The sequence below is a fragment of the Ochlerotatus camptorhynchus genome, unplaced genomic scaffold, assembly GCF_037179485.1.
Source record: "Ochlerotatus camptorhynchus isolate MF236.1 unplaced genomic scaffold, CSIRO-AGI_Acam_v1.1 ptg000081l, whole genome shotgun sequence".
Lineage (NCBI taxonomy): Eukaryota > Metazoa > Arthropoda > Insecta > Diptera > Culicidae > Ochlerotatus > Ochlerotatus camptorhynchus.
This window is the reverse complement of record NW_027040571.1, coordinates 923390-949841: the sequence shown is the minus strand read 5'-3', so window position 1 is coordinate 949841 and position 26452 is coordinate 923390. Positions and strand designations below refer to the sequence as shown.

At 39.8% G+C, this 26452-nt stretch overlaps 1 protein-coding gene across 2 annotated transcripts in view; it reads right to left on the bottom strand.

Annotated features, from left to right (window-relative positions):
- The window catches only part of LOC135698020 (alpha-tocopherol transfer protein-like), a 29808-nt gene extending 6156 nt beyond the window's left edge, over positions 1–23652 (bottom strand). Inside the window, exons 1-2 of one of the 2 annotated variants that reach the window (XM_065217889.1) lie at positions 23364–23652; positions 17387–17604 (exon numbers count right to left, since the gene is read on the bottom strand). In XM_065217889.1, coding sequence (XP_065073961.1) covers positions 17387–17443 — 57 coding nt within the window. In that variant the 5' untranslated portion in view covers positions 17444–17604; positions 23364–23652. The remainder of the gene's footprint in view (positions 1–17386; positions 17605–23363) is intronic. The other variant, XM_065217890.1, reaches the window with a different exon arrangement.
- Between the last annotated feature and the right edge of the window lie 2800 nt (positions 23653–26452).

Below are 26452 nucleotides of genomic sequence, written 5' to 3'. Positions count from 1 at the left end.
TTTATAGGGAGAGATCGCGGTAGGCTGCGGTTGAAAATAGACGTTATAGTATTTCCTGCATGTTTTTTTCTCCTTTAACTAACGTTTTTCATAAAGTGCTTTTATTACTGTGTTAAAACTGAGTTCCAAATTGTACAAGAAGCTTAGAGTTCGAGTTGTGGAGGTCAAGAACAAAGGAACTGCTTTCGAGTTCCACAATTAATTCTCGTTTGCTGGCCGAGAGGAACGAGCTACTGAAAATTGGCTACCGTGGCAGATGGACAAGTTTTCAAGGAAGAGCACACAAGCTGCAAACAACCAGTATACTGCAGTTCTCAAGACCAAATTTCTCGCTTCTGAATCGCCACTAAAATCAAATTTCAAGAATTGGCAGTCAATGAACGTTGAAGATTTATCCGAAGTGAAGTAGGGGTATTCCAAAAAAATTCTAAAAGAGTCTGAACCAGTTCATATTGATCCCCGCGGACCGTCTAAGGCTGGTACTATTACGTCATGAAGAAGGATGATTTCAGTCCACTTGATTTCTTCGGTAAGATCTTTCCTTTTTAACTATTTATACTTTGAATCCATTAGTGTTTAAGGTACGGAATTATCAGCATTAGGTTACCAAAAGGATCCCTGCTGCAAACTTTTCCCCACATCCAACATCCCAGTGATTTCTCGTGGAAGCACAGAGGGCTTCTCGGTTTCCTTCACAGCGACCCTAGTAGCACGCTTGTCACAAATCAATTGTAGAAACTTATATACGACTTATTTCATTCATAAACAAGTTGCTGTAACTTATTGTGGTGAAAGTGTGCTACTCGGGGAGTATCACGTCAACACATTTCTTCCCATTTCCTATTTGACCTATTTTCCCCTTTGGTCAGGCTTTCGAGATTAAGCACGGCGTAGTGAGAAAAGAGTGAAGTAATTTTATCTACCATCCAAAAAGCGTTGATCACTTGAACAAGTTTGCCAACAACAGCAACTTCCTAGATGGTCAGGATATCAAGATATAGCTTATAGGTACAGGAAGTTCCCACGTACACTAGCGCCGCGTAGTGAGATAATTAAAAAATTAGCTGTTCACCATCACCATTTGGAAGGCCTCGATCATCTTACCAAGATTGCCCAAACTTCGTAGAAAGCCAGAACCTATTTCAAGAGATGACCCCTGTTATGGATGTTCCGGAATTTTCAGTGGATTCCCCGGGGCCACCGAATACTGAATACGTTCTAATAACAGATCTACAAATGTTTTAGAAAAAAGCCTGATGTATTTCAGGAACAAGATACTGTTCTTTGCTGCATTCCGTTCCAACATTGAGGTAAAACACATCCCATGCAAAAGTGGTCGTCTTACCCCGATATAAGTCAAGCTGTAACAGCTTCTGTAATACCTCATCATTTAAGGAACACTTTTAATTTTTCTTTGTAGGTACATCGAACAGGCTTATATAAGAGCCCTTAAATATTAAATTCCGTAAACACAAAATAATAAGTGCTGGCCGTTACCAATCTCAGTGTTCGGTATTGTTGTTAATGTTGACGTTTTGCCTGTTATCAAGCAGCTTACATGTATTTACAACATTAACTATTTAATAATAATGAACTCTATATAATTTTTAGTTTCCAAGAGTTGATTTTTTCAATATTCCATAGGGTGGCCGTCTTAGCCCGTCATCCCCTATTACAAGGAGGATTTCAGGAATGAAGATTTGATATTTTTAGATCGTCTAGTTTTGAGCCCACCACGGCATGATTTTAGCGCTACGATCAAATGTAAAATACTGCGGTAGCCACAGCATAGTTCTGTCAAAACCTCAGCATTTTCATTGATGCATTAACAATCGTCTATACACTGTACCATAAAATCAATCTCTGTTCGAATGAAACCTCAAACCAATCAAATCGAAACATCGAAATCACTTTTTCTAATGATAGCTGCAACTGGATGACGGTTGTTTTGTGATCAGATGATCCTCCTATCGAATACAGGATGAACAATGATACGAGAAACGAACGGACCGGATGCTCTCTGTAGAATGATTATGATCCCAAATTGAAATAGTTGAGCCCCATAACGAAAATCATCCAAAATGATAATGTAAATAATTCAATCGTACGTCATTTCAAGGGAAACTATTCAAATCGACGTATCTGATTTTGTAAACAATCATTTCAATCGACGATTTGAGGCAACAGCTAGTTCACACACAGAAACACCAGCTAGTAAGGGAACGATTTCCCTACCTGATGATGGTGTTTGTTTGCGTGGGTGAGTTAGCAGCGAAGACAAATCGTCGATTAAAGTGATTGCTTACAAAAACGGATTCACTTGATTTGCTGATTTGAGCTGACAAACGAGGTGGAAACATATACATCGCTATCGAAGATAGTGTATTTCGTGGTGGAGGAAGTTAACTCTACCAACAAACGATTTTTGAATTAATGAATGTTTGTTCATGGATATTCAATATGATAATGTAAACAATCGAATTATAAATCTAATTTTAAGCATTTGCAAGCCATTATATTCTTAAATTGTTATCCTCTGACCACTGTATGTTTTACAGCCGATTTTCACAGTGTTCACTCGGCTGTCGACAAAAGCAGGTCACTCTCGATGTGTGCCACGAGATCGTTTGTTTTCTCGGCAGAAACCATTGTGTGGTCCTCCTCATTGTTCTTCATCAGCAGTTCTTTCGGTCGATGCGTCGTTGACTTAGGAAAGCAACCATTTAGTGATGAGTGTGTGAGTACTGACCACGTTACGCGTCCATTGCTGCAATAGAAGCGCTCTGACCCACGTTGGCAATACTGCCATACAATAAAACCACTGGAAGCGGCTCCCGTTCTGAAGGAGGAGGCTTTTCGGATAGCGGAAGCTAAAGTGTTTATTGTTTTGTACCTTTTGACTATACTTTTAGGCTGAGTGGTGCGAAGACGGACCTCAAAATCGAACCACTTTCGAGCTGTCAAATCGAACCACTTTTTTATCATTGTGGTTCGTTGAAATAGATAGAAGTATTGTTATCGTCCAAAATAAAAAATAAATATTTTTCAGTAATGTTTTTGATCTTTTTAAAAACGTGATTCGAAACGGACTCAAACAATTAAAAATAACAGTATTATTGCGTATTTTGGACCAAAGTAGACTCCTGCGCTGAAAAAAACCCCTCCGATTTTTTTTCGCTCAGGAACGACTGTGACTTCGGAGCAAACAACAATATTTTTCCATGTGAAAGTAACTATTAGGATTGTTATCTTAACATAACGAATTTGTTCTCCGTGCGGTCACTGGGTTTGATTTGAAAATTGAGATCCACCTCACAGAAACTGAGCCACTCTTTTCGTACTGCTGAATCCTTGGGAAACCTGAATAGGCTTCGCTTTTCGTCGTGTCCATCTTTATAATTGCAAAAGTGAGCAAAACACTTCATTTTGAATTTTATTCCACTCCGTAAAAACACCAGCTATGAACAATGTCAACAAACAATCGCAAAGTCACGAATCGGCTCTGCACAAAAAGCCGTTTGACACTTCTCTCTACCAACCGACGGTGATGAAACGTTTATTTCAATACTACCAACATGAAGAAAATTTCACTTCGCACCACTCAGCTTTTAGGATGTATTGTATAGTGATCAAGAATCCTCGACTCTGTAAGGTTAATTCGATTGAGCCTTACCAAATAAATTAATAAACAACAAGCTGATTTTCAAATAAATTTAATCCGCTATTTTGATGACAGGCATCAGCTGATAACTAATTCAACCATAAGACAATGATCCGAAATTCGAAAACATTGTTTAAGGACTCGAGCAATGCAATAATCATTCGAAGTATTGCGGATGTTTTCGTTCAGTGTAGTTGGTGAGGTTTTGACAGAACATTCCACAGTATATCACAATATATTAACAAAGAGTCGTGCATATACAGTAGCGCCAAAAGCAAGATGTGATGAGTTCAAGATGCGAATCGAATTAAACGGGTGTGCGTTTAGACAAGTTGCTCGAACCAGCTCGAAATAGTTTGATGGCTATTTGTCGACAAAATATCCCGAGCAGCTTCAAGATGTGACATTGAACAGGGCGCTATATTTGGAATACCGATAACTACACTCCTAAGTAAGTGAGTGTGGCACTCCTTTCCGCTTTCACATTTTACAAATAAGTGAATTCTAAGCGCACTGTACGCATTAGATGAGTATGACAACACTGATTGAGTGCAAAACATTTGGAAATTTCTGCTTAAACTAACTGCAAGAAACACAGCATTCTTATGACCGCTATATTCACTAGTGATCACCAAGAAAATACTTCACTTTCTGTATGAGAATATCCGTTTCAGTACTGTAATGACTGCTTTGCTGTGATCATCCTAACAGAGTGATTCGTAGAATGCAGTTTCATGGTTCGATGGAGGGTATTAAATTGCCTTCATCTTGAAAGCCTTGAAGAGCATGATTTCACATTCTTTAAGTTTCTCGCCTGTTTCGTGTCTGCTACTGTGCAAGTTCCGAGTCAATGTGCAAAGTGGAGAAAGTGGTGTAGTAATTCAAAGTAATTTTTGAATGGTGTTGAATTTTATGAACCCATTCACAAGTGTTTCAAGAATCAACTGTAACAACTTTGCAACACCTAGAAGATCTTTGCGTCACCACAAATTGCAGCAAATCGATTCCAACCCATGTGAAAATCTTTCGAAACGCTTTGAAATATAATTTTCTCCCTGAAACCCTTCTGGCAACCTGTAAGCTCCACATACCGCAACCACTACGAATTTATAAGATAATGAAGCCATCAAAGGCGGAAAGCTTTACCACTTACGCTGAGCGGTAATCACCAACCCCCTTGGCATACAGCCATATAGCAATCTCTCCATCAGTAGTCGGTAGTCGACGGTGGGTTGCTCAAAATTGCCAGCAATTGATCCCACCATCCGGATCAGATCACTCGGGCGACAAGAATCAATCACTACTGTAGTGGCTTTATTAGGACGTTTGGCAGCATGGGTATAGAGGGAAGCCAGGGGGAGGCAATTAGCTACTGCTGCGACATCCATTCTATCCCATAAAATATCTCAATAAAAACAGCGAGAGGAAAAGTACCCACACGTTCCTTCCGTTAGTTGACGCAAGAGCAGCACAAATGCTTTATGGTTCGGATTCATAAAACCGAACCGGGACGCAACGACGGGACACGGTGGCGTCACTTTAAGGGTCTTATGCTGAGCGTTAAGTAACACCACAGCAACGCTTCCACGGGCTCATTACGGTGGATGGTCGGATTGGACTCGGAGCAGACTTCGGGAACCGATCTTGGTAGCAAACTGTTTACGACGTAGGTACTTAATGGCGTTCCCAAAAAAGAAAAAGATAAAAAGGCATTCGGTCAATGCATGCATTGAATTTGCTGTTTGTAGATTGCTCAGCCTACAAAAAAAAAGAAGCCTCGCTTAGTTCGCTGGGAAGCGTTTCATGAATATTTGATAACCTCGTTAGGAAGTTATGAGTGAATGAGTGAGTGGAACCGGCCTCGAGCATGACGCAGCTGGCTGACTGTTGGGGAATTGCGGTGTGGGATCTTTTGGGCTTCCTTTTTCCGTGCTATCGGAGGAAAACGTGGGATTAGGGACAGAGAAACGCTCATTGTGCGTTATTGTCGACTCGGAAGTGGGTTCTTCACCCGATAGAATGGTTGGGAAGAGCTACCAGGCAGGTACTATTCATATGCACGGCCGATGAGACTAACTCAAAGAGGCAGAGAATCACTTTTACTCAGTTGCATGAGTCACTCGGTGCTGAACAACCTGCGTTTTAAGAAATTTCTCATACTATTCTGAGTAGAAGTAACTCTTTCTCTGAGTTAGTCGCATTGGCCGTGCGGCTTCTGGTAGTCGGCTGAATAGTAAACATTTTTGCCAGTCATAGGTGATTTAATATGAATGGATCGATGCTTGTGTTGACTCCCGTCTGGGATTTGCTTTTCCGAAGAAAGTGCGAGTCTTATGCAAATCTTGTGGCTGGCTTGTATGAGCCTCGATTTAAATTGCGGGGCGAATAGTGTAGGAAGCGCTGGCAATGTATAATTTAGGCAAGATAATTTTAAAGAAAATTTTCTGTTATGCATAAGATTTATGTCGGAAATTCTTTACTTTTATGTTTCTTTGATTTCGATGAATTTATTTAATGTAAAGAATTTTGAAGAAGTTTCACGAATGGTTGGTCGGGTAGCTTTTCGATCACACTCACCCAGTAATACAGAAAATTGTCGTTTTGGGCTATTCGGGGTAGATTGATTCTACAAATAAACAGTGGCGTCTCGTCCATATGTGCACCTCGTGCACTGCACAGTCTCAAATTTTCAAAAAGTTAAATTTATATTTCATAAAAATTAAGAGGCAAAAATTTAATACTCAATTAAAACCATTTTTGTCCGCCCTATTTATTGGTTTCATATGGATAGTAACTGAATTATCCACCACATCACTGGATAGTAGCTGAATTGTTTACCACATCGCTGCTCAACCTCCGTTTTACCCACCACTGAAAGAAATGTACGTAAAACAGAAGCGAGGCATAGCGATCTTGTTTTCACGTACGGGCACGCTGGGATTTTACCACGTGCAGACAACACTCTTTTTGGGCTTCTACACAGCAAAAAAAGTTGTTGAATATTACATCGAAACTGCTGCAACCAGGTCAATCCATCGGTTGTGTAATATCACATTGTACGATGTACATCGATTTTGCGAACAAAATTACATCCATTGATGTAATATTGTATCTGCTTTTTGCTATTACATCATTATTTCGTATATCAGCTTGAATTACGTTGATCGATATTACATTTTTTTTGCTGTGTATGGCGAATGAGTGACACAAAACAAGCAAGGAAAATATGCCTTCGTTCTACCAAAGCCACCGCATGCTAAGTTCTCCCAGTCTGAGCACTTATGCTTGTGCACCAGAAACGCTCGTATTTACACCCAGATCAGTTGTATATGTATTGAAGTCCCGTAAGCATAATTGCCGCTGTGTTAGTGTTTATTTTGTGCACTTCTATCTTTGCACAGTTTAAAGAGAAGATAATAAATTGGCACGTATAGGCTACGTCGCATTTGAGTTTCTCTCTGAATTGATTGAATCTTGGAGAGCCGTCATTCGTTGTATACCTACCTACACGCACACATCGAATTTTTAAATTTTTAAATTTTCTCACTACCATGTCTGCATTTTATTCAGTAGCCTCAGAGCATTGAAGGAATATTGTTCATAGCATAGTGCAAAATTAAATAGGAATCATGGAACAGGATATTGTTGATGACCTCCTGAAAAGACCGTTTGCCAGAAGGTGAGTAACGATGACAAACATCATAAACATGAGACTTAAAAAGAAAATCAATGTATCTATGCAAACAGAGTTAGCAAAACTGGTAGCAGAACTGTTTCCCATCATCATTTCGTTTATTTTTTATGCAGGTACCCCCGTCGAAAGATTTGTATCTCATTTTTTTTTTATTATGCATCAAAATTGGCTTCTACTGTTACAGACAAAATATAAATAAAATAGGCGCACAACTAGTGAATTTTCTCACGTGACGCCACTGCAAATAAATATTGATTCAAATCATCACCTCATCATTGAATAGTTGGAACTCTACAAATAGTTCCGAAACAATAGAAGTGTTTCCAAATGAGTGTCACAAATGTTGAAAATTCTGACGTAGCTTTAGAACTTTTATGATTTTGTTGATGGTACCAGCCATCCATTTCTCGGCTGTCCTGCAACTAATTAAGCTGATTTTTTTTTGATAACAACTAGTTTATGGTTGACACTAATCACAAACAAATAATCAACGTAATTGGTTCAACGACGACCGAGAAATAGCAGTGGGTGGACGATACCACCCATCGCATATATGGAGGGAATGCTGTACTGATATTCGAAATTGAGTCCCGCAGAGCATACCAAAATAACCATTTCTCCTGGCAAAATTCGCCAATTTTTTCAATTTTTAGAGCACACCAAAAATTCACCATTTCGTATGGCAGACATGCCACATATGGCATTCCATCAAGAGCGGTAGACAAACAAATCCACTTAATATCTTGCATTAATTTTACCTTTTCCATTTGAAAATTTACCACCTTTTTTAAGCGCAGAACGAGCTTTTTCTACCACGTACCCCCCATTTGTCCTTCCATAAAGTTGTGATTTTCCTTCGCCTGAAAACTCTCTCTGTACTCTTGCTTGTTCCCATCCATCCTAGCGTCCTTCAAGGCAATGCCGGGCAGCGGTAATAAATTCTCGTTTATCCGCCTAAAAGTTTATCCGATTATTGAAATTCTCGAAACTCTCTGTACACCACAAAGCCCGGCAGACATATTTCTCGACAAACCTTACAAACCCCCTCCGCTCTCGCTCCCTGGAACCATCATTATTAGCCTGCTCACTCTGAAGCTCTGAAGTTGTGTGCGTCGTATAATCTACGATCTAAGATCATCCACCGTCGTCATCATCATCATCATCATCATCAACAACACAACAATAATACTAGCTACCTAGAGGAGCTAGAGAGCTCCTCTGGCAGAAAGCAGCCCCAGCAAAATAAGGAAAGTGGTTTCGAGAGGCCCGGTAGGTACTCGCCGTGGTTACCAACAGCACCTGAGCTGGATTATGTAACAACGCCACACAAAAGAGCCTGAAATTCCACACAACTGACTGTGTAAATATGATTATGTTGGCGGTAAACCGCGTGCCTGTCATGTAACGCAAACCTTAGCTTTCGCCGTCAAGTCGCGTCGTCGGTCGGCTGCGGAAGGGTAGATTTTGCAAAATGGACCAATTTGTCCCAGCAGCGCACTGCCTGGTGTTGTTTCAGGATGAAAAGTCTCCAGACAAGCATTTAAACAAGCATTTAATTTTGTCAGAGGAGTAGTTCTACACCAGTGAACATTCACATCCCCCTGGGAAGAACAGGGAACTGGGCGGCGAAGTGGGGACTATATTTATGATGGTTATCAAAAACGTTCGTCCGTTGTCGGTAACTGGGGAAATTTGCTATCCGAGCGCTTTTCATTTCAAGGGCGACCTTTATGTTTTTATTGTGGAAAGGATTCACTCGGATGGAATAGAACTTTCTTTCGCCCAGTCCAAAATTTACGATTTCACGTAGCTTGAACAGCTCAATGTTATTCCTTTTCACGACAGCCAGACCGTGTCTGGTTGGAAAGCACTCTGAGATGAGATTTCACTTCCTGGTAGCTTGATCTGGGATCAAACGAGAGATTCTGTTACATGTGCTGCGACGTGCTGTTTTCTTCTAGGAGCATTATGCAACATGCATTTTGTGCTTTGAGTAAAATGTTGGTGGAAATCTTGCTCCTAAGGCATTAATCAGAAACCAACATAATTTCCGTTATCGCACTTCCACCCTGTGGCGATGAAGGGAGAACGTGTCCTAGGGACCTCCCGCCTTGGCACCGCAGCAAGGGGGAATGATTTGTTTTCCCCATGCTGTGCCCTGCCTGGAGAGCGAGAAAAGCGTGAAGATTTATGATTTGTACCAACATCGTCACCATCACTAACCGCAGTAGTGAGTTGTCATGTGGTTGACTTCATCAAGCACGTGAGAGTCTTCCTGGATTGGGAGGCAGCGACGTGCTCGTTCGCCAGGTACCGCGGTGCCTTCTTCTGTCATGGGAATCTTTGTCACGTTCCCGCGACGGTTGAATGGTTGCCGCACGCTTCCACCATACCACAATAGGTAATCACGCGTAACTAAGTTTCGATTCGCATGAATTTTACCAGCCGCCACCTCAAGGGAAGCCAATTTGAACAACAAACACCGATTCCTAGAATTTCCCCGGTGAACGGGGAGCGTTCAGTGGTATGGGTAAAAATGTACTTCCAATTAGAGTCCTTTCCGCGAGGAGGAGGAGTATGAAGTTTATTCAGCCTGAATCTGGTAGCCAAGATGATGATACCGAATAATGCATCAATTGGCAGATCGACCGGATACAATCGCTGCGATGTTCTTCCAGTGGAACTAATTTGCAATTTTAATCAGCGCAGACAAGTCGTTCACGACTCACTGACTCACTTGTGGGATCCGTTCCGAATGTTCCCCCCCCCCCATATGACATGGGAAACAAAATATTGAATTTCTGCACGGGCGATCGCACCAATCTCAACCTGCTTCCAGAAATGAGACGTCGATAGTTGATAATCAATCACGGCATGCTACGGGAGTCGATGAACTCTGCACGTTCCTGGTTTGTGGGGGAAAGGTGGAATATGAAACATTAATAATGAGTTTCTCGTTCGAACGGTGCACGATGAAACATACAGTTGGGTTGGAGTAAACTTTGGTTGTCAATTTCAGGCAAGCGCCATGTTTTGCGATGCCTTAGTTGGAGGAACGATGCATTCGAATTGAGTCGTGCTAATTGAAAATGAATTAGTTGTATATTAACTACGTGATAAGTCACGTCGTATGTCTGAAATGGAATAAACATCCGGGGTGACTAATCACAGCCAAATGGAGCTTCAGAGGTTTTGTTCCGTTTGTGGCGAGAACGGACAGTTGAATAACGGTGATTTAATTTCTCTCTCAAACTTTGATCAGGCAATTGTATTTGTTTCCACTCAGACTGTGATTCTTCGGTTGTACTTCTTCGAATATGAATCTGATTTAAAATTTGTTGAACAAATTGGTGCTAATTGTATTGAAATTTTGTCATATTTAGAAAATTGGAACATCCCTAGAAGGAATGAGTTTTGTCGAGGCTCTAAAGCATGCCTCAAGAATAAATCATAGTCTTCAGTATAGCCATCCTCGTAGACTCCAAACAGTGGAACGAAACAGTCGAGAAACTGAAAGAATGTGAAAAACATTATCTCAAGCTAACCCGATTGAACGCGTAAAGCGAGCGACGCGTGATCCAAGCGAGTGAGTCATGTTTGGATCAGTAATTCAGGTGGATTATTTTGAGGAAGCATTAGTTCATAAACGTGAAACGTGGTTTTCTGCTAGCATTGAAAGCTTTTCACAATACAAATTTCATCTTCACATGATTGATTATCTTTTCCAATCGCTCACTCGCCTGTTGAAAAGGCAATGCATTCGAAAACGGTTGGACATAAAAATAAAATACACTACTGTACTAAAAATTAGTCACGGTACGCTTAGCGGTCATTTTTCGTTCGGTTCTGTGAAGTGAAATCGTATTAAATTTTGGGTCGTCGTAAAAACCACCACTCGTATATTGTGCCGGATCAGTGTGAAATGGAACGATTTTTTTTCCATGCCTGGTTGTTTTAACATATGGGGCCTCCCTTAGCTGAGTCGGCAAAGGTGCAGCTATACATCAAAACCATGCTGGAGGTGGCTGTGTTCGATTCCCGGTCCAGTCTAGGCATTTTTAAGGTTCGATTTTTTTCGACTTCCCGATAAGCAAACGGATTGAAATGCGAAGACGAAGAAGAAGAATGTTTAAACATATTTTTATCATGGCAGATATACACTTTTAAATTTTGTTTTAAAGCGTGTCCGTAACTCTACATTTTTTTTTCTAAAATCAGAGAAGCTACGCAGTAGCCGAGCGTTTTTTAAAGGTTTGTGAGCTGTTTACATATGTGCTGCTTCGTAATGCTGATTAATCAAAATTGGTGTTATCCGATCAAGCAATCCGATCCATGTTAAGCAGCAACGAAAAACTGTTTTCATCTTGCTAATAACCATGGGTTTGCGAACAACAGGCTCACCCGCACGTGAATCAGCACAAGAGTAAACAGTCTATTAGGGAGTATTTCATAGTTTTAAAGGAACGGAAATCTTTGTCCCTTTTTATCATAAACGGTTAATGCCCTAATATCAACTGTCAAAACCAGAGACGGATGGTGAGGGGGAATACCCCTCACCATCCCTCCCCAACGGGGGAGTTTGGTAAAGAGAGATGATCAAACCGATTTGTACATTCCTAAAGTTGTCCTTGCTCGCTTTCTACTCTCTATATGCAATTTTCACACTGCCTTACTCTAATGGAACTGTCAACTCTATACTTTCATCTCCTCATCTATCTGTATTAAAATTACCACTTTGGTCTGTTATTTGAAATTAGCATCTTCAACCATGCCAGTCAGTAAACCGTCAACCTGTCAGGCTGTATGCTGAATAAATGAATCGTAAGTCCATTTTTGTTATGGCAGAAGAGATTCTTGTTATCCATTCTGGATATACCTTATCTTCAAGTCGATTGCCAGGACTAACACACTTTCTTAATATTCGAGCATTTTCTGAGGCTTTGAAAACTGCATTCCAATCGTAACGTTATAGGAAAGCATGATTCACGCAAATTTTGCTCGTCAATTCGAAAACAATTAAATCATTTTTTTTTTAATTGTCCAGTGCGTTAAAGTAATAATGGTTTTGAAGGCATTTTATTTGTTGCAACCTTGCCGCATTTAATGTTACATGATTGGAGCTTAAATATGTTATGGATCACATGCTGATGTTTTCGGCAGTTTCAAGAACTGGATCGAATTGCAGGGGGTTGATTTTCAAGAACATTTTCAATCGGCTGCTCGGCAAGTGCATTTTTTAGAGTCAAGCATATTCTATCAACTGTTCTGCAATGTTAGATTTATGCTCCAGCCTTTAATAATTGCTATTTTATATTATAGAATATACCTGGAACCATGAAATTTTTTATCTATTTGTTAATAGCTAATTTTGAGAAAATTTTTATTCAATGTGGACTTTTTTTGCTTGATATTTTAGTGCCAGCATGAACGAACAAACATCTATCCTGTAGACACTCATAGTAATAGAGCTTTTTGACGTTTAATAGGAGCGCACTACTGCACCATCTAAATCCATCCAAGAAGTGTGAGCAAGAGGGAAACAGATTAGTGGAAAAACAATGAATCAATTCATCCAGGTGTGCTAGATAGCGAAAGACGATTAAACGCCAAAAATCTCTATAGACCTGCTTATAGGAGCTGACGAATCAAACTAACTGTAAAATGGAAACTCAAGCGTAACTATTCAAATCGACGTATCTGATTTTGTAAACAATCACTTCAATCGACGATTTGTCTTAATTGCTAACTCACCCACGCAAACAAACGCCATCATCAGGTAGGGGAATCTTTCTCCTACCAGCTGGTGTTGTTAGTTTCTGTGAGTGAGCTATCAAGTGCCACAATTCGTCGATTGAAGTGATTGTTTACAAAATCGGATACGTAGATTTGAATAGTTACGCTTGAAATGCTCGTTTTGGATTGAACATGGCAGCACATAGGCAGACCTACTATTATCACTCCAGTACAGGGATGCCGGGTGTATTTAGAAATAATCTTCATCGAAATGTCTTCACAATGTCTTCACCGCTAAATTCAAATTTGGCGATGGGATTTGCTCAGATTTATAAAAATGAATCTTTATAGAAGTTTAAAATTGTTAAAAGAACATCATTTGATTCCAGGGACCATTGAAGTAGCTCGAGGAACTTCGTAAAAGTTCAGGGAACGTTGTAGAACTAATGAAACTTCGTAGATCTTCAGGGAACTTAGTAGGAGTTCAGGAATCTGCGTAGAAGCTCATGTAATTGCAAGCTTAGGAATGTTTAGATGTTCAGCAAATTTTGTAGAATATCAGCTAACTTTGTAGAAAATCAATGAAATTCATAGTTCTTAAGTGAACTTTGTAGAAATGCAGAATATTTTGTAAAAGTTCAAATAATTAAGTAAAAGCTCAGCGAAATATTCAAAAATTAAGCGATCTTTGAAGCAATTAAATGAAATTTGTAGAAATTAAGTGAACTTTAAATAAACTCTCATTGCAGTTGAAGTTATGGGATTTCTCTTATACTTCAGGCACTTCTTATAAGTTCTGGAAACAGCGTAGAAGTTCAGGCAGTTTCGTGGAATATCTGGGTACTTCACAGAGTATCAGAGAACATCGTAGAGCTTGTGGTAATCTTGTAAAATTCAGGATACTTCGAAAAACTAGGAACCTGTATACTGCCGCTCATCGCAAGTCGGTCCCGTTTGCGTTTTTTGTCAAAACTGATGGTAGTTAATCACCCAGGAATTCAACAGTTTTGATCTGGAAAAGTTTGGGCAAACAGCAATACGGGTTGTCCCATTACATAAGAAGCAATGGTGCTATGCAAACATAAAACGCGTTTTTCTCGGCTTGCTGATTTGTGCTATGGAACGGACTTGCCATGAGCGGCAGTATGCATGATTGGGAAACTTCGTAGAAGACAACTCAATATTGTTTAATTCCAGTGAACTTCGTAATTGTTTGAAACCCTTCTTTTAATGTCAGGCCATTTTATTGAAGAAATAAAGGTCTTGGAATAGTTAAAAAAAAATTATGTATAGTTTTACGGTTTTTGGTATGCACCTGCTTCAAACATCAAAACTTGCTGTTAATTTCATAGAATGACACGTTTTCTCCTGTTGATTTACTTGTTTTTAAATTGGCAAACAGTTCCTTGTACTGCTACGTACACAGTTAAAATAGTGCTGTGAAATTTCAAAATGTACAAATGACATGTACATTTTGAAATTTCACAGCCCTATTTTCACAGTGTACGTAGCAGTACAAGGAACTGCTTAAAATTTCATAGAAGTCCAGGAAATTTTGAAAAAGTCCAGGGAATTTGTTAGAAGATCAAACAATTTCGTAAAAGTTTTGCAAACTTCTATGAACTTGAGGGATCATCAGCGAATCCAAACACATAAAGCAACCAACGATACAGGCAAAACGCTTGCTACGACTACCACAGCAATTTCTCTCTCTCTCTCTCTCTCTCTGCAACACAGCTCGATTGTAGTGGTAGTAGAATAATGATATATTGCTTGCCTGCTTTGTTGCAATAATCCTGGTTGAGGACATAGCTTGATCGGAATCGGGAAAAGACGTAACTATAAAATTCCCTTTAACACCTTAGCGTTTACTTCGTGAAGCTAACAATTTGGTCGTTTCCTTCTACCAGCCCAAGCGAGCTGTGTTGCAGCAGCTGTTTGTCATGAAAAAATAGGATGTAGATCATATCATTGCTTATCGTTCGGCTCGTTGATCGCTTGTCATTTTATCATTTGGAGATATTTTTGATTCCTTGGGGATCATCGTTTCTGTTTAGGGAACATCGTAGCAGTTTATCATAGATCTAACCTAGATCTTCTTTGATCTAACTGCCTATGTGGTGTTGTAATAAACTTCCTGGAAGTTATGGGAATTTTTATTTAATTTTAACTTTCCAGCAGTGCACGAAGAACACACTCTATTGAGTCATATTTTTAATCAACAATTTCCTAGGATGTTTTAAAATTATTAATGCATCACTAGAAAAAGGTAGAGTTGACCTTGAAATATAGTTAAAGTACCGTATCTAATGTATCTAAATACCGCTCATTTTTCGGTGCTTTGACGCGACTGCTGTTGGGCTATGGAACTTTAGATATTCAACATTGATAGCAGGTATTTCAAGAAAAAGATCAAAAGCTCTCCAGATAGACGTCATCGTTTCTAGCAATCGCTTGGGTATTTTATAAGCTGACAGCTCCAGCACGGAACTGGATCATGATACCGAGGATTGGTTTGCTCTTCCACTTTTGTTCTTTGTCTGTTTGTTGGCCTACGAAGTTTTATCAAGAAATTCAAACTTGGTTGTTTAGTAAATACATATTTAAAGCATTAAAAATTTAAATTAGATTTAGTATTCGATTGTTAGACCGAATATATGCGCAATTCTTTTATCAGCATTACAATCAAGCCTGGTTTACACGGTTAAATTAAGTTGATTTCAACTCACCCATGATCTGGTTGTCTTGTAACTTCAAAGCGAATACCAAATGGAGGACATCGAGTAACTTCTTGTCGTTCATTTCGCAGATCAAGTGAATTGAACAGCCAATTTTAATCGTCTAAACCGGGCTTAAGGGGAAGTTTCTTTTGTAAACATAGGCCTAAACCGTCAATTTCTCTCGAACAAAAGCTCACACACGCCAACTACCAACGTGGAATGTTTCCTCTACTAGCTGGTATAGTTTCTTGGCGAAAGTGTGATCTTATACAATTGAAATGTTGGTATCCAAATGTCATGGTAGCTGTTAGATAATAGCACGATCAGTCCAATTTCTGAAGAAGTACTGGGTTATTTGACTTCAGCAACAATTTCGAATGCCAATCCATTTGATATCTGAAATGATACGGAATACTTTTGATCCAATGTGAATTTTGCGAATCATCCTCGACTGACCACCGACCGGCCGCAGCCAATTCCAAGAGTTTTTGGATTTCCACCATCGTGGCACATCCTGTTATCTGTTATCAAATTATCGTCATAACATCAATCAAACTTATAACCGTACACGCTACCCCACAACAACCAGCTCAGGGAAGATTGCAATAATCCAGCTGATGTGTATCGATTGCCCGCGATTGCCAGCTGCAAACGCAGCTCAATATGGACGGCGGTATTGCGGTTCGCGGGACACGTCCGCGTTGGGAAAGCTTATGAACGGGCCGCTTTCAATAATTACAACCCCCCGCCCCGCGGGCTTTGCACAAAACAACCGAATTGAGAAAAGCTTCAAAGTAGACAACTCTGCACGGCAGCGATCACAACAACAACCATCGCCGGATGGTGAAAATGGAAAGCGCGTCGATTCGAAGTGTGAGTGGAAATGGCAATCGTAGGTTAGTTGTCGTAGGTGCAGCAGTTGCCCAGTGCAGTTCTTGATTCGATTTCCTCACAGCCCGGCTAATTGAAATTAAATTGCAAAAGCAATTCCTATTTCCGTTTTCCTTTGCGAATGATTTCCACGGCACTGCAGCAACACGTGCGAGGGCGTGAGGACTGCCGTCACCTCCAATTTGATTGTTTTCTGTTTTCCACTCGGATGCAGCTGTGCTCGGTCGCCGTCGAGTCGCGCAGCAAGCAATGATGGATTATTATTAGCCTTATTTTATATTGAGGTTAGAATGTGGAGTTAGAGAGCAGCGATACCATGTATTTAGGTACCTCAGTGTTACCAAGCAACTTGTTTCACATGGATGATTAGTGTGTGGTTAGAGAGAGGGAGCTCTGGTAACTTTCCCCGCGCAACCATGTTATCCGGTTCGATATCTATGGGCAGTGTAATTCTAATATTAGATCTCTGACCAACAACAACCAACTGGGCTGGGGGGTTAATCAACGATAATAACAATAATAATAACGGCTGAAGCGAGGGAAGGCGGATCGGATTACCTACAACAGTTAGAAGGGATTTAATCAGGCAGGTTAGGGACACACCGATCCGCCGCGATTTTACTTTTGTTTCATTATTATTTCATGAAGAAAGCGAGGCAAGGCAAAAGTACTGCAAATCGCACATACCTTCCACTTGAGATTGGTGGTGGAGAAATTCTCCTCCTTGTGGATGGTGGGTGCCATCTCTGGAGCGTGGCTTTTTTACTTGTTGGCAAAGGTTTTCTGTTTTAGCTCTTGTGTGGGTGGGTGTGTGTGTGTGTCTTGAAGACTGAAATGCTCACACGCGTTCACACACAAAGACACACACACGTGCACTTAACGCAAGAAGAGAAATGGAACGGAAACTGTGATAGAGAACAAGAAGAAGATGAAGAAGAAGAAATAGCAGTGAGAAAGCTGTGGGTGTGAAAGTCATGATTTTAAAGTAAAACTGAGTCAGCTGTAAGGAAGTTATAAATGATTTATGAATGATTGCATGGATTTCACGCTTGATGAAGATAAAGTGGGTTTTAAGATTTCCTTATTTGACCTTGAATTAAGTCTTCGTTGTTTTACTTCGTGGATAGAAAATGCTTAAGATAACCAGAAACTGTAGACGAAAAGCTGAACTGGAAGATAACCCAAGCTTGCGTCAATAAGAAAACTAAAAACTGAGATCATCGACGAGTAACGTCCAATTCACTAAGGCGAGAAGTGGTTTAAAGACATTCAAGAAGTCATAAACCAGCCGCATCTGTCAAACCGATGGCTCGGAAGCTGTTTGTTACCGTTCAGTAGGGAACATCGGCGAGTATCATGTACGATGCAACATACGTCAAATTTGACTACAAGACGCTTTTGGAAGGCTAATGCTACACTTTATATGAGTTTTGATTTCGAAATTTCAGCTGTGTAATAAACATCGGTAAGATATCCGGTTCCTAACTTGAAGTTTTGGCATTTCTAATCGTTCTCAGCAGTGATGGTCTAGCATAAGAGAGAAGCGAATTCAAAACAAACTGTCTTGTCAACCTATGACGGCAAAAAAGCTGTCAAATCAGCCTACTGATCCAATTGAATGCTAGGTAGGTGACCAATTGAAACCAATTGTATGCTAGGTAGGTGACGATTGTTCCTATTTGACAGCCTCCTTTGGCTCGGTTGGCTTTGACTTTGATAGATTGTGTGGCTCAACACCAGCCAGGCAGACATAAAAAGCAGTACCATTGCACTCCTTAAATCTTTTACATCAAAAAGTACAATTTGAGATACTAGCTTTAATCAGTTCAACGGTGTACTTTGTATGTCTATCGATGGTATTATCAACCGGTGAAAACTAACGATTTTAAATTGGCTCACTACTTGACTAGCCTATTGATCCCAAGCTAATCGATTAACGTACCCCATTCTAGTTGAAATTCTAGTACTACACTATGTTTGTTTTGATTCGCTATGAAATTTTGACAGTTGAATGAGGGGTTCGTGCATTTTCCTATGTTTCGATGGGTGCATCGATAAGCTTGGGATCGAAGAGAGTACCAAGGCTGAGCCAAAAAGTTGAGCATCTTTCTTCGGGACCTTCTGGTCTTAGAGTTACCTCTATGGTATTATCTTGTGTTTCCATTTCCAGGCCATTTTCGGTTACCCGGGATTCGGTAAATAGTTGATGGCTCTTCCCGGGAATTCCTGAGAATTTGGAAATATTTGTATCCGGTTAACACAAATAATGTTTGATCTAGTTATTCATCAGAATAAGTTCATTTCCCGGAAGTTTCTTCCAACTTGCCTTGGGAGTTTCTATGATCTTCCCCCCGAAAGTTGCTCGGAAATTTCTCCGGATTCTTTTCATGTTCCCCGGAAGTATCGTCCGACTTCACGGTTTTCTTTGTAAGTAAAAAATGGTTCTAACTTCCTCCGGAAGACTTTTCCTGAAGCTTTCTGCTGAGTTCCCCAGTACTAGTTCCTTTGTAACTAGACATTGATTCCAAATTATTTCGGAAGACTTCCCCAGAAGTGCTTGTCGTCCTTTGGAATTGTTTTACGACTTCCACGGGAAATTTCTTCCGACTTTCCTCTGGATCTTGTCACGGAAGTTCCTACCGGTTTCCCGAAAGCTTCGTCTGGCTTATTTGAAAAGGATCATACGATCTCTCCCGCAAGTATCTTCTAACTTAAATCCAGAACCATTTTTCACTTCGCACGAAAGTCTCTTCTAACTTTCTACAGACAATGCATCAAATGTTCTCCGGTAGTTACGTCTAGCTTCTGCCTCTGGAAGTGTTCTGCTATACAAAAAGCAAGCCGGGATGTCGAACCAGTTTCCCGGGAATCGAGAAATATGTTTTTTGCTAAATTTCCCGGGATGTTCCGGGTCGGAAACACTATTTAGTATGATCCAAGACCATTTAAGGTTCCCACAGTGCTGATGTTTGCATTATTCTCCTCATGAGCCTACTATGAATTGAGCTCAAGGGGTTGTCAAAATGCATGAGAATCTCAAGCATGAGATTTGTTTTTAATTTCTTACGTGAGCTCTTTCTCTCAGGAACGCTCACTGAATGAGATCTGGTAATGAATAAAGCAGTACTGTTCACATCGACGAGCAGTGATGGAGGTTCAATGAGGTATTTTCGTATGATTTTAACAGAAATCTGCCTTCACTACGTCGTGAGACTCTGAATGATTGGGAAGTTAATAAGTCACTGACAGCAGAGCACTCATTCGGTTGCGCAGTCAGCATGTTTAATATTCCGTGTTGCTAACCATTCTTGTTTTGAATGACTGACCATACATTCTCTATGGAAGAATGCCTGTTCGTGAGTAACAAAATGGTTTATTGGTTCTTTCATTGCCTCATTCTTTACCGTTGGGTACAAACGGTCTTGATGAGTGCTGATAAAAATCATTTCTTCTACACTCAAGTAAGCTGAAAATGAAGGCAACCTTGAAAGATAAACCAACAAACCAACATGCAGGTAGAATTTGAATGTTGACATGATAACATTCCCTTGTTCAAGGCAATCGCTGAGATTCGAAGTCAACTTCTGTTTTGTTCATTCAAAGATGCGCATTCATTATCGCCTGTGCTGCTGTCATATCAATATTCATAATCATCTTGGTGGGGATGATTTTGATGGAAGATTATTGCTTTTTGCAGAATTGATATTTTCAAGGTTTTAGGCTCTGCCAAAATGAATTTGTTTTTGTTTTTCGCATTTTAGGATCGTTTCCGATTTTAACAACTTTGGAGTTGAAACTCAAGCGTTGATGAATATAAACAAACACGTATTCGTCGATGGATAATGAACTCATTTGTTCATATCACTCGTACGTTGACAGTGAAAAGTTTCAAAACAAACGCAATTTATTTACACTGGGTAGAAGCGATAGTCAGTGCGTGTGAGGGTAAATGAGAAAAACAGACACTGGTCTGGATAAAGCATGCAATGCAATGACTATTGCATTCAAGTCACAATTTTGGTTTTTCATAAAATCTCATGGGTTCTGTAAACCATGCTGTACACTTGAAGAATGCTTTTAAACGTTGATGAAATTTGAAATGTTGCTTGGGCAGTGCTTTCACACTAAGCCCAAGTAGTCAATAATTTTACACTCTGTAGATAATGGTTTGAGCTTTGAATAAGATATCACATTCGTACCCACGTGTTCAAGAAACTGTTCACTCGAATGAAGAGGAGCCTTGAACAGTTTACATTACGATGAGAAATAGTCTCTCAAGAAATGAGAAATCGAATTTCTCTCCCGCGTTTAAAACTGATTCGTCATACGCAGTAGGCAAGCTCCCAGCCACAACGATCTAGATTATTTCCCATTGTTCAGACTCATGCACCTGGTCGCCCCTTCGATATGCTACCCATAGTCGCATAACTGCCCCATATGATTAGGAAATCATGGAAAGAAGGGGCTTCAAATATCCAATTGTGTGCAGTATATGAGCAGCTGGGCTTTATTTCTCTTTCTCGCTCAAAAAATCCTAACGACCTTGTCTGGGATTGAACCCGACACACTTGGAGGACCAGCAGACACGCTTGTCATTCAATCATCGCACCGATGTCGTTGGAATGTGATTTTTATCTCAAATCTCACAAGGCTTCCTTTCCATCATGGTCTAAAATTGATAAGCGGTTATCCGTGGCTGATCATGTGAACTATCTTAGTTTAATTTCAGGTTTTATTAAAGACTACAAGATACTTTAAAGTTTTTGTAAATCCCCATAAAACTATCGTTAAACCGAACTCGTTATATGAGTAGGTAGTGATTTGTTGTTGTCATTTCAAAGGATGAAACGCAGACGAACTAACTCACTTAGTGAATATTCAGTCGTGAGCAAGCATTGCCTATGTTCATTTATAAGCCGAGCATACTTTTTATAGGTGATGAATCACTGTGATGGAAATATTGAGCATGAGCGTAGCTTTTTGAGACGAAGTGGGGTAAACATTTGCAAAGCTCTTGGAAAGCAATTGACGGATGAAAAATGCTCACAGGAAACATGAGCCTTAGCTATTCATGTTTTTTATTCAACCTGGGATCTAGGTGAACGATTTCTGTAATCATGATATTCACTAGGAAGTAGAAAATGTTACTCACGGTTCGAGCGGTAAGTTCAATCTAAATATGAAACTTTCTTTAGATATTGTCAAACCTTGACAAGAAGAATCACTTTGCATTGTACGATTTTAGGAGACGTCTTGACCAAACTCGTGATACAGGGCAGTGCATAATTTGTTCATATTTCTGACTAGTGGGTGGAATATCCCACATATGTGTGAATCAACTCACATGCATGTTAATTGAGTTGAATTATTCGATGCTGAAGGAGAAAATACTAATTTTTGATGCATAACACTGATACATTTTAGAGTTTAATTTCAATGGCCTTATAAAAATGAGCTCAGTTGAATTAAGATGCGAAATATTTGATGTATCCGGATATAAATACCTTTAACGCAAAACGGTTGTAGAAACTTGCTTATGACTTATTTTAATCATATTCAAAATACTTATTTTTAATGTAGGTGTTCTGTTGAAGTGATGGACCTTTTTGTCATCACTTTTTCACCTTAAAGCGGCAATTTTACAATTGTATTGCTTGTTGATATATATAGCAATATAGAGAATAACAAATAGATCAGCAATTTAATTAGCATCAATAAAATGTTTTCCAATTATCACTGGTCTATAGTTGTTGAATCAAAACTTCACTTGATTTAGAAATCAAGGCTGTAAAATCGTTCCGAAAAGATTTCCTTGCCCTGCGCAAATATGATCCAATTCAAAGTTTAACTGTTTCTCATACTGATAAATCCTCGGAAAATCACAGAAACAACCATCGGATTGCTGTTGCAGAACAAAGTTCTTTGCTATCCAAATTTCTACATCAATCATCCAACTTTCAAATATCCAGCAGTCAACATCCACCGTGCTCAAGACCCACAAACCCCCACCTTATCCCCAAAAGCGCTAGCTCAGCCTCACGTTCCACAATCTCGCCAACATTACTCTTTCAAACTTGGCAACCACACTGAACGAATCTCACACCATCCTCCAACCCTCCAACCACAGACCACAGTCTGTGGCAGTCGCGCTGTGATGCAATCCATTTCGCACCTTCCAGGAGGATTTATTTGTATCACACCCTTGGCTGTCGTTTCTTGAACGACAACGACGCAAACGGCCAGCTGCAGGTTGGTTGACAATAAACAAAGTCCGTGTCGTCCCACACGTGAGTGTGTGTGTATGTGTGTTCCAGATCAAAACCAAAAACGACAAAAAATAAGCTACCAACGACAATGATGATCAAGAAATCGTGAGTTTTGCAATCTCAACCAATGCAACCCAATGCACAACCGGTTTTCTTCGCTGTTACTGTTGCTGCTGCTCACTCGCAGTGCGCTCTAAGCACAACAAGGGAAAAATCTTTTTCCTGGCACCATGTTTCACTGAGTGCTGCCGTTCGAAAATGGGGTAACACTTGGAAAAACCAGTTCTTCGAGTTTCACAACTGTTTTTTTTTTGTTTGTTTGTTTTGAGAATTGTCTTCCCTTTCAGAACGTTCGATTTTTCCTTAACACCACAAAACAACACTGCAAAACTGCATACCTTGATTTGGTTTAGTAGCTTAGGAAACTGGAACGGAAAATATCACTAGGATTTTTTGGCTTTTCTTCTCCGGGATGGGGTCCCTTTGGAACTACTCCTTGCTGGGTATCACAGTTGAAGTTTTTTCCAAGTTCTGGAGCAGATCCAAACTGGTTCGCACTCGTCGAGTGGATTGTGGTAGGTTGGGTGGTTAGTAGATATAAAAAAAAGTTGCTGAATTTGATCGTTGAAGACGGGAACGCACTGGTAGACCACTTAAACTGAACTGAACGATGCCGATGATGGAACTGGTGGTAATATTTAAAGAACACACCACTATATACGCGATCGTACCCTGGCCGCGATCAGGCGAGAGCCGGAGAGAGAGTGAAACTTACCGCTCAGGTGAAGAAAACTACGACGAAAACAAAGGCATCTCCTTACACGAGAGCTACCTCGCGGAGAGTTACGATACATAGCCGCACCAGCACCAGCACCAGCGCCGTTGGGTTTCGTGGCCCCGAAAACTCCACGCAGTTTTTCCGCCGCAGTGGCAAGGCTTGATTTTCTCCTCGTGTCGGTAGCAGCGCTGCACAGCACGTGCAACCCGCACACTAACATAATCGCATGGAAATGTTATGGCTGGAAATCTTAAGGCGTCTGACGAAAACACGCAGAGACTTAAGTCGAGGTGCACGAGAATGGAATGGGCTACTAACATTATTTTGCGCGTGCCACTCTCAGATGGTTGCGCGGTTGCTTGCAGGTTACAGGACGACGAGGATCGTCGAACATGCTGGTTGTTGTTGTTGTTGTTTTTGTAAGTCAGAAGTGAATCGCAATAGTGGCAAGGCGATAGCATGACAGCATGCGAAATTCATCAGCTGATGGTTTGCAAGGGGTGCATTTCATTGAATATTTGTCGATTCGTTGTTTGTACAGGAGGAGTGCGAAAAAGTGCGTTAATGAAAGAATCGAACGCGATCAAATGATTATAGTTTGAAATGGAATCAGCTAATGGTTGTTTAATTTACGAAAAGCATATATGAAGCAAATTGATTTATTGGATGACTACACGAGAGTTCTTTGCACGTGGTATGAGATAATTGAAAGCAGGGTTCCTTTCATTTGGGCTAAATAAAAAAGTTTTGTGAAATTATGGAATATTATGATATTATGATGATATTTTGTATGTGTAAGTAACAAGAAAAGATTGTAAAGTTTGTATTTGGCACATAAAACCCTCAAATTTAGCTTTGACAGAGTCACAATGAGCGATTTTCTGATCGCCTCTTCGCGAAGTTTGTGAGATAAATGACAAAATCGTTTATTGTGAATCTCATGTAGCAAAACTGGCAGGTATTATTGGCAGGATCCAATTGGCAGGAAAATTTGAGCCCAAAACATTAAAAAATAAAAAATCCCGCATATGGTAAAAATAGGCAATTTTATGACAATTTTGATACCTGCCGGTAATCAGTCTGTTTACTGTAGTTACTATAACAAAAACAAAATGTGAGTACACCTATAAGAATCTACATTGAAAAAAAAACCTTCAAATTGACGTTCTAAGATCTCGAGAAGCTTATTTGGTTGTGGAGTAATCGCTTTTGAAAGATGATTTTTTTTAAATCTCGAAAATCCAGGCTTGTAGCCCAGAAGGCACTTTAAAGTAAAATCAAAAAAGGCGTTTGATCAGAATGCAAAAATAAGTGTTTTGCCCAAGTTTGGTGACATCGATCACACCTTTTTAAAATTCTGTACCCACTTGAGCGGAAATGATCCATATGGCACTGTTAAATCCCGCTTTGCCACAATTTCCGTATATTTAGCACTGCACACTGTTAATTTGATCTATTTCATAACTTTTAAATGGATATGATTGATGAACTTCAGCTCAATATACCATAAAATGCTCAAGGATTCAATTGCATTAGGTATTAATCACAGCCGATTTCCTATAAAATATAAGATTTACTAAAAAATTTAGCATTTTCTCAAAACGCAAATGATTGAAAACGATAAAATTGCACTTTTAGTACGAAAAAATGTCCAATGAATCGATTACAGTAGGCATAGCAGACGGCACAGCACGAAAAATGTCCGTTTGTCCCAATTTCCCCATGATTGGTGACTCAGAGTCTGAGTCTCAGACCAAATCATTTAGTTTGTTCTTCGTAGCTTAAGCCTGCTACGCAGATGAAAAGTAATGACGTTTTTTCGTGCTACTTGTAGCAGCTTCAAATAATACAACTTGTTTAGTTGAGTAGTTGAATATCAATGTCAATAAATTTGCAGTATCCTAGCTCGGCTTACTATTATAATTTGCATCAATCGATGCCTGCCACATCTCTCCTTCCTTTTATTTTTATATTTATTTAAATCATAATTTAGTTTTTCATTGTTGTTTAATTTTTTTATAAATTTCATATTCCGGTTTGCGTTGCGTTTGATTTCCTACAGAACCTAGCGTTTATTCTCTATTTCATTAGTCTGAACATCTTCAGAGTTGGCAGAACTTCATCTAAAACTATACTTCCAGTGTTGAATGGATTACTGGAAATCAAAAGTTTAGCATGATTAACGTACAATTTTTGGATCCGTGACCCCATCCTTGGCACTTACGGCACTGGGTAAGGTTTTGGAAATTTCTTCCAGTCTTTCTGAAGTGCTCCCACTTTGAAATGAATTAAATAAAAATCATTAGAAATCCCGTTGCGCGAATCGTCAGGACGGGATTTCATTTTCATTTTGATTACTTGCACTGGCACAACTCCAAGTAATTTTGCCAGTTCATCTTTGATCTGATCCAAGAATTCACCACTGGACAGTCCTTTCATGACAACCTTGAACACACGTTCAGTTTTGGTGTCGTAAGTAAAAAAAAATTATGCTGCTTCTCAGTAAGATACTTGAGAAGACATTTGAATCCTTCCAAGGTTTCAGCCAATACACGGCATTCACCCCGACGGCGCAGTGAAAACTTAAATTTCACGAAGTTCAAAAGTTCCGGGTGAAGAGCATGGAAATCGGAAGGGGTTATCACAATAGGGGGAATATTTTCCTTTTTGACATTAAGCCGGGAAAGTTTATTAGTATTTTTCCTGGAT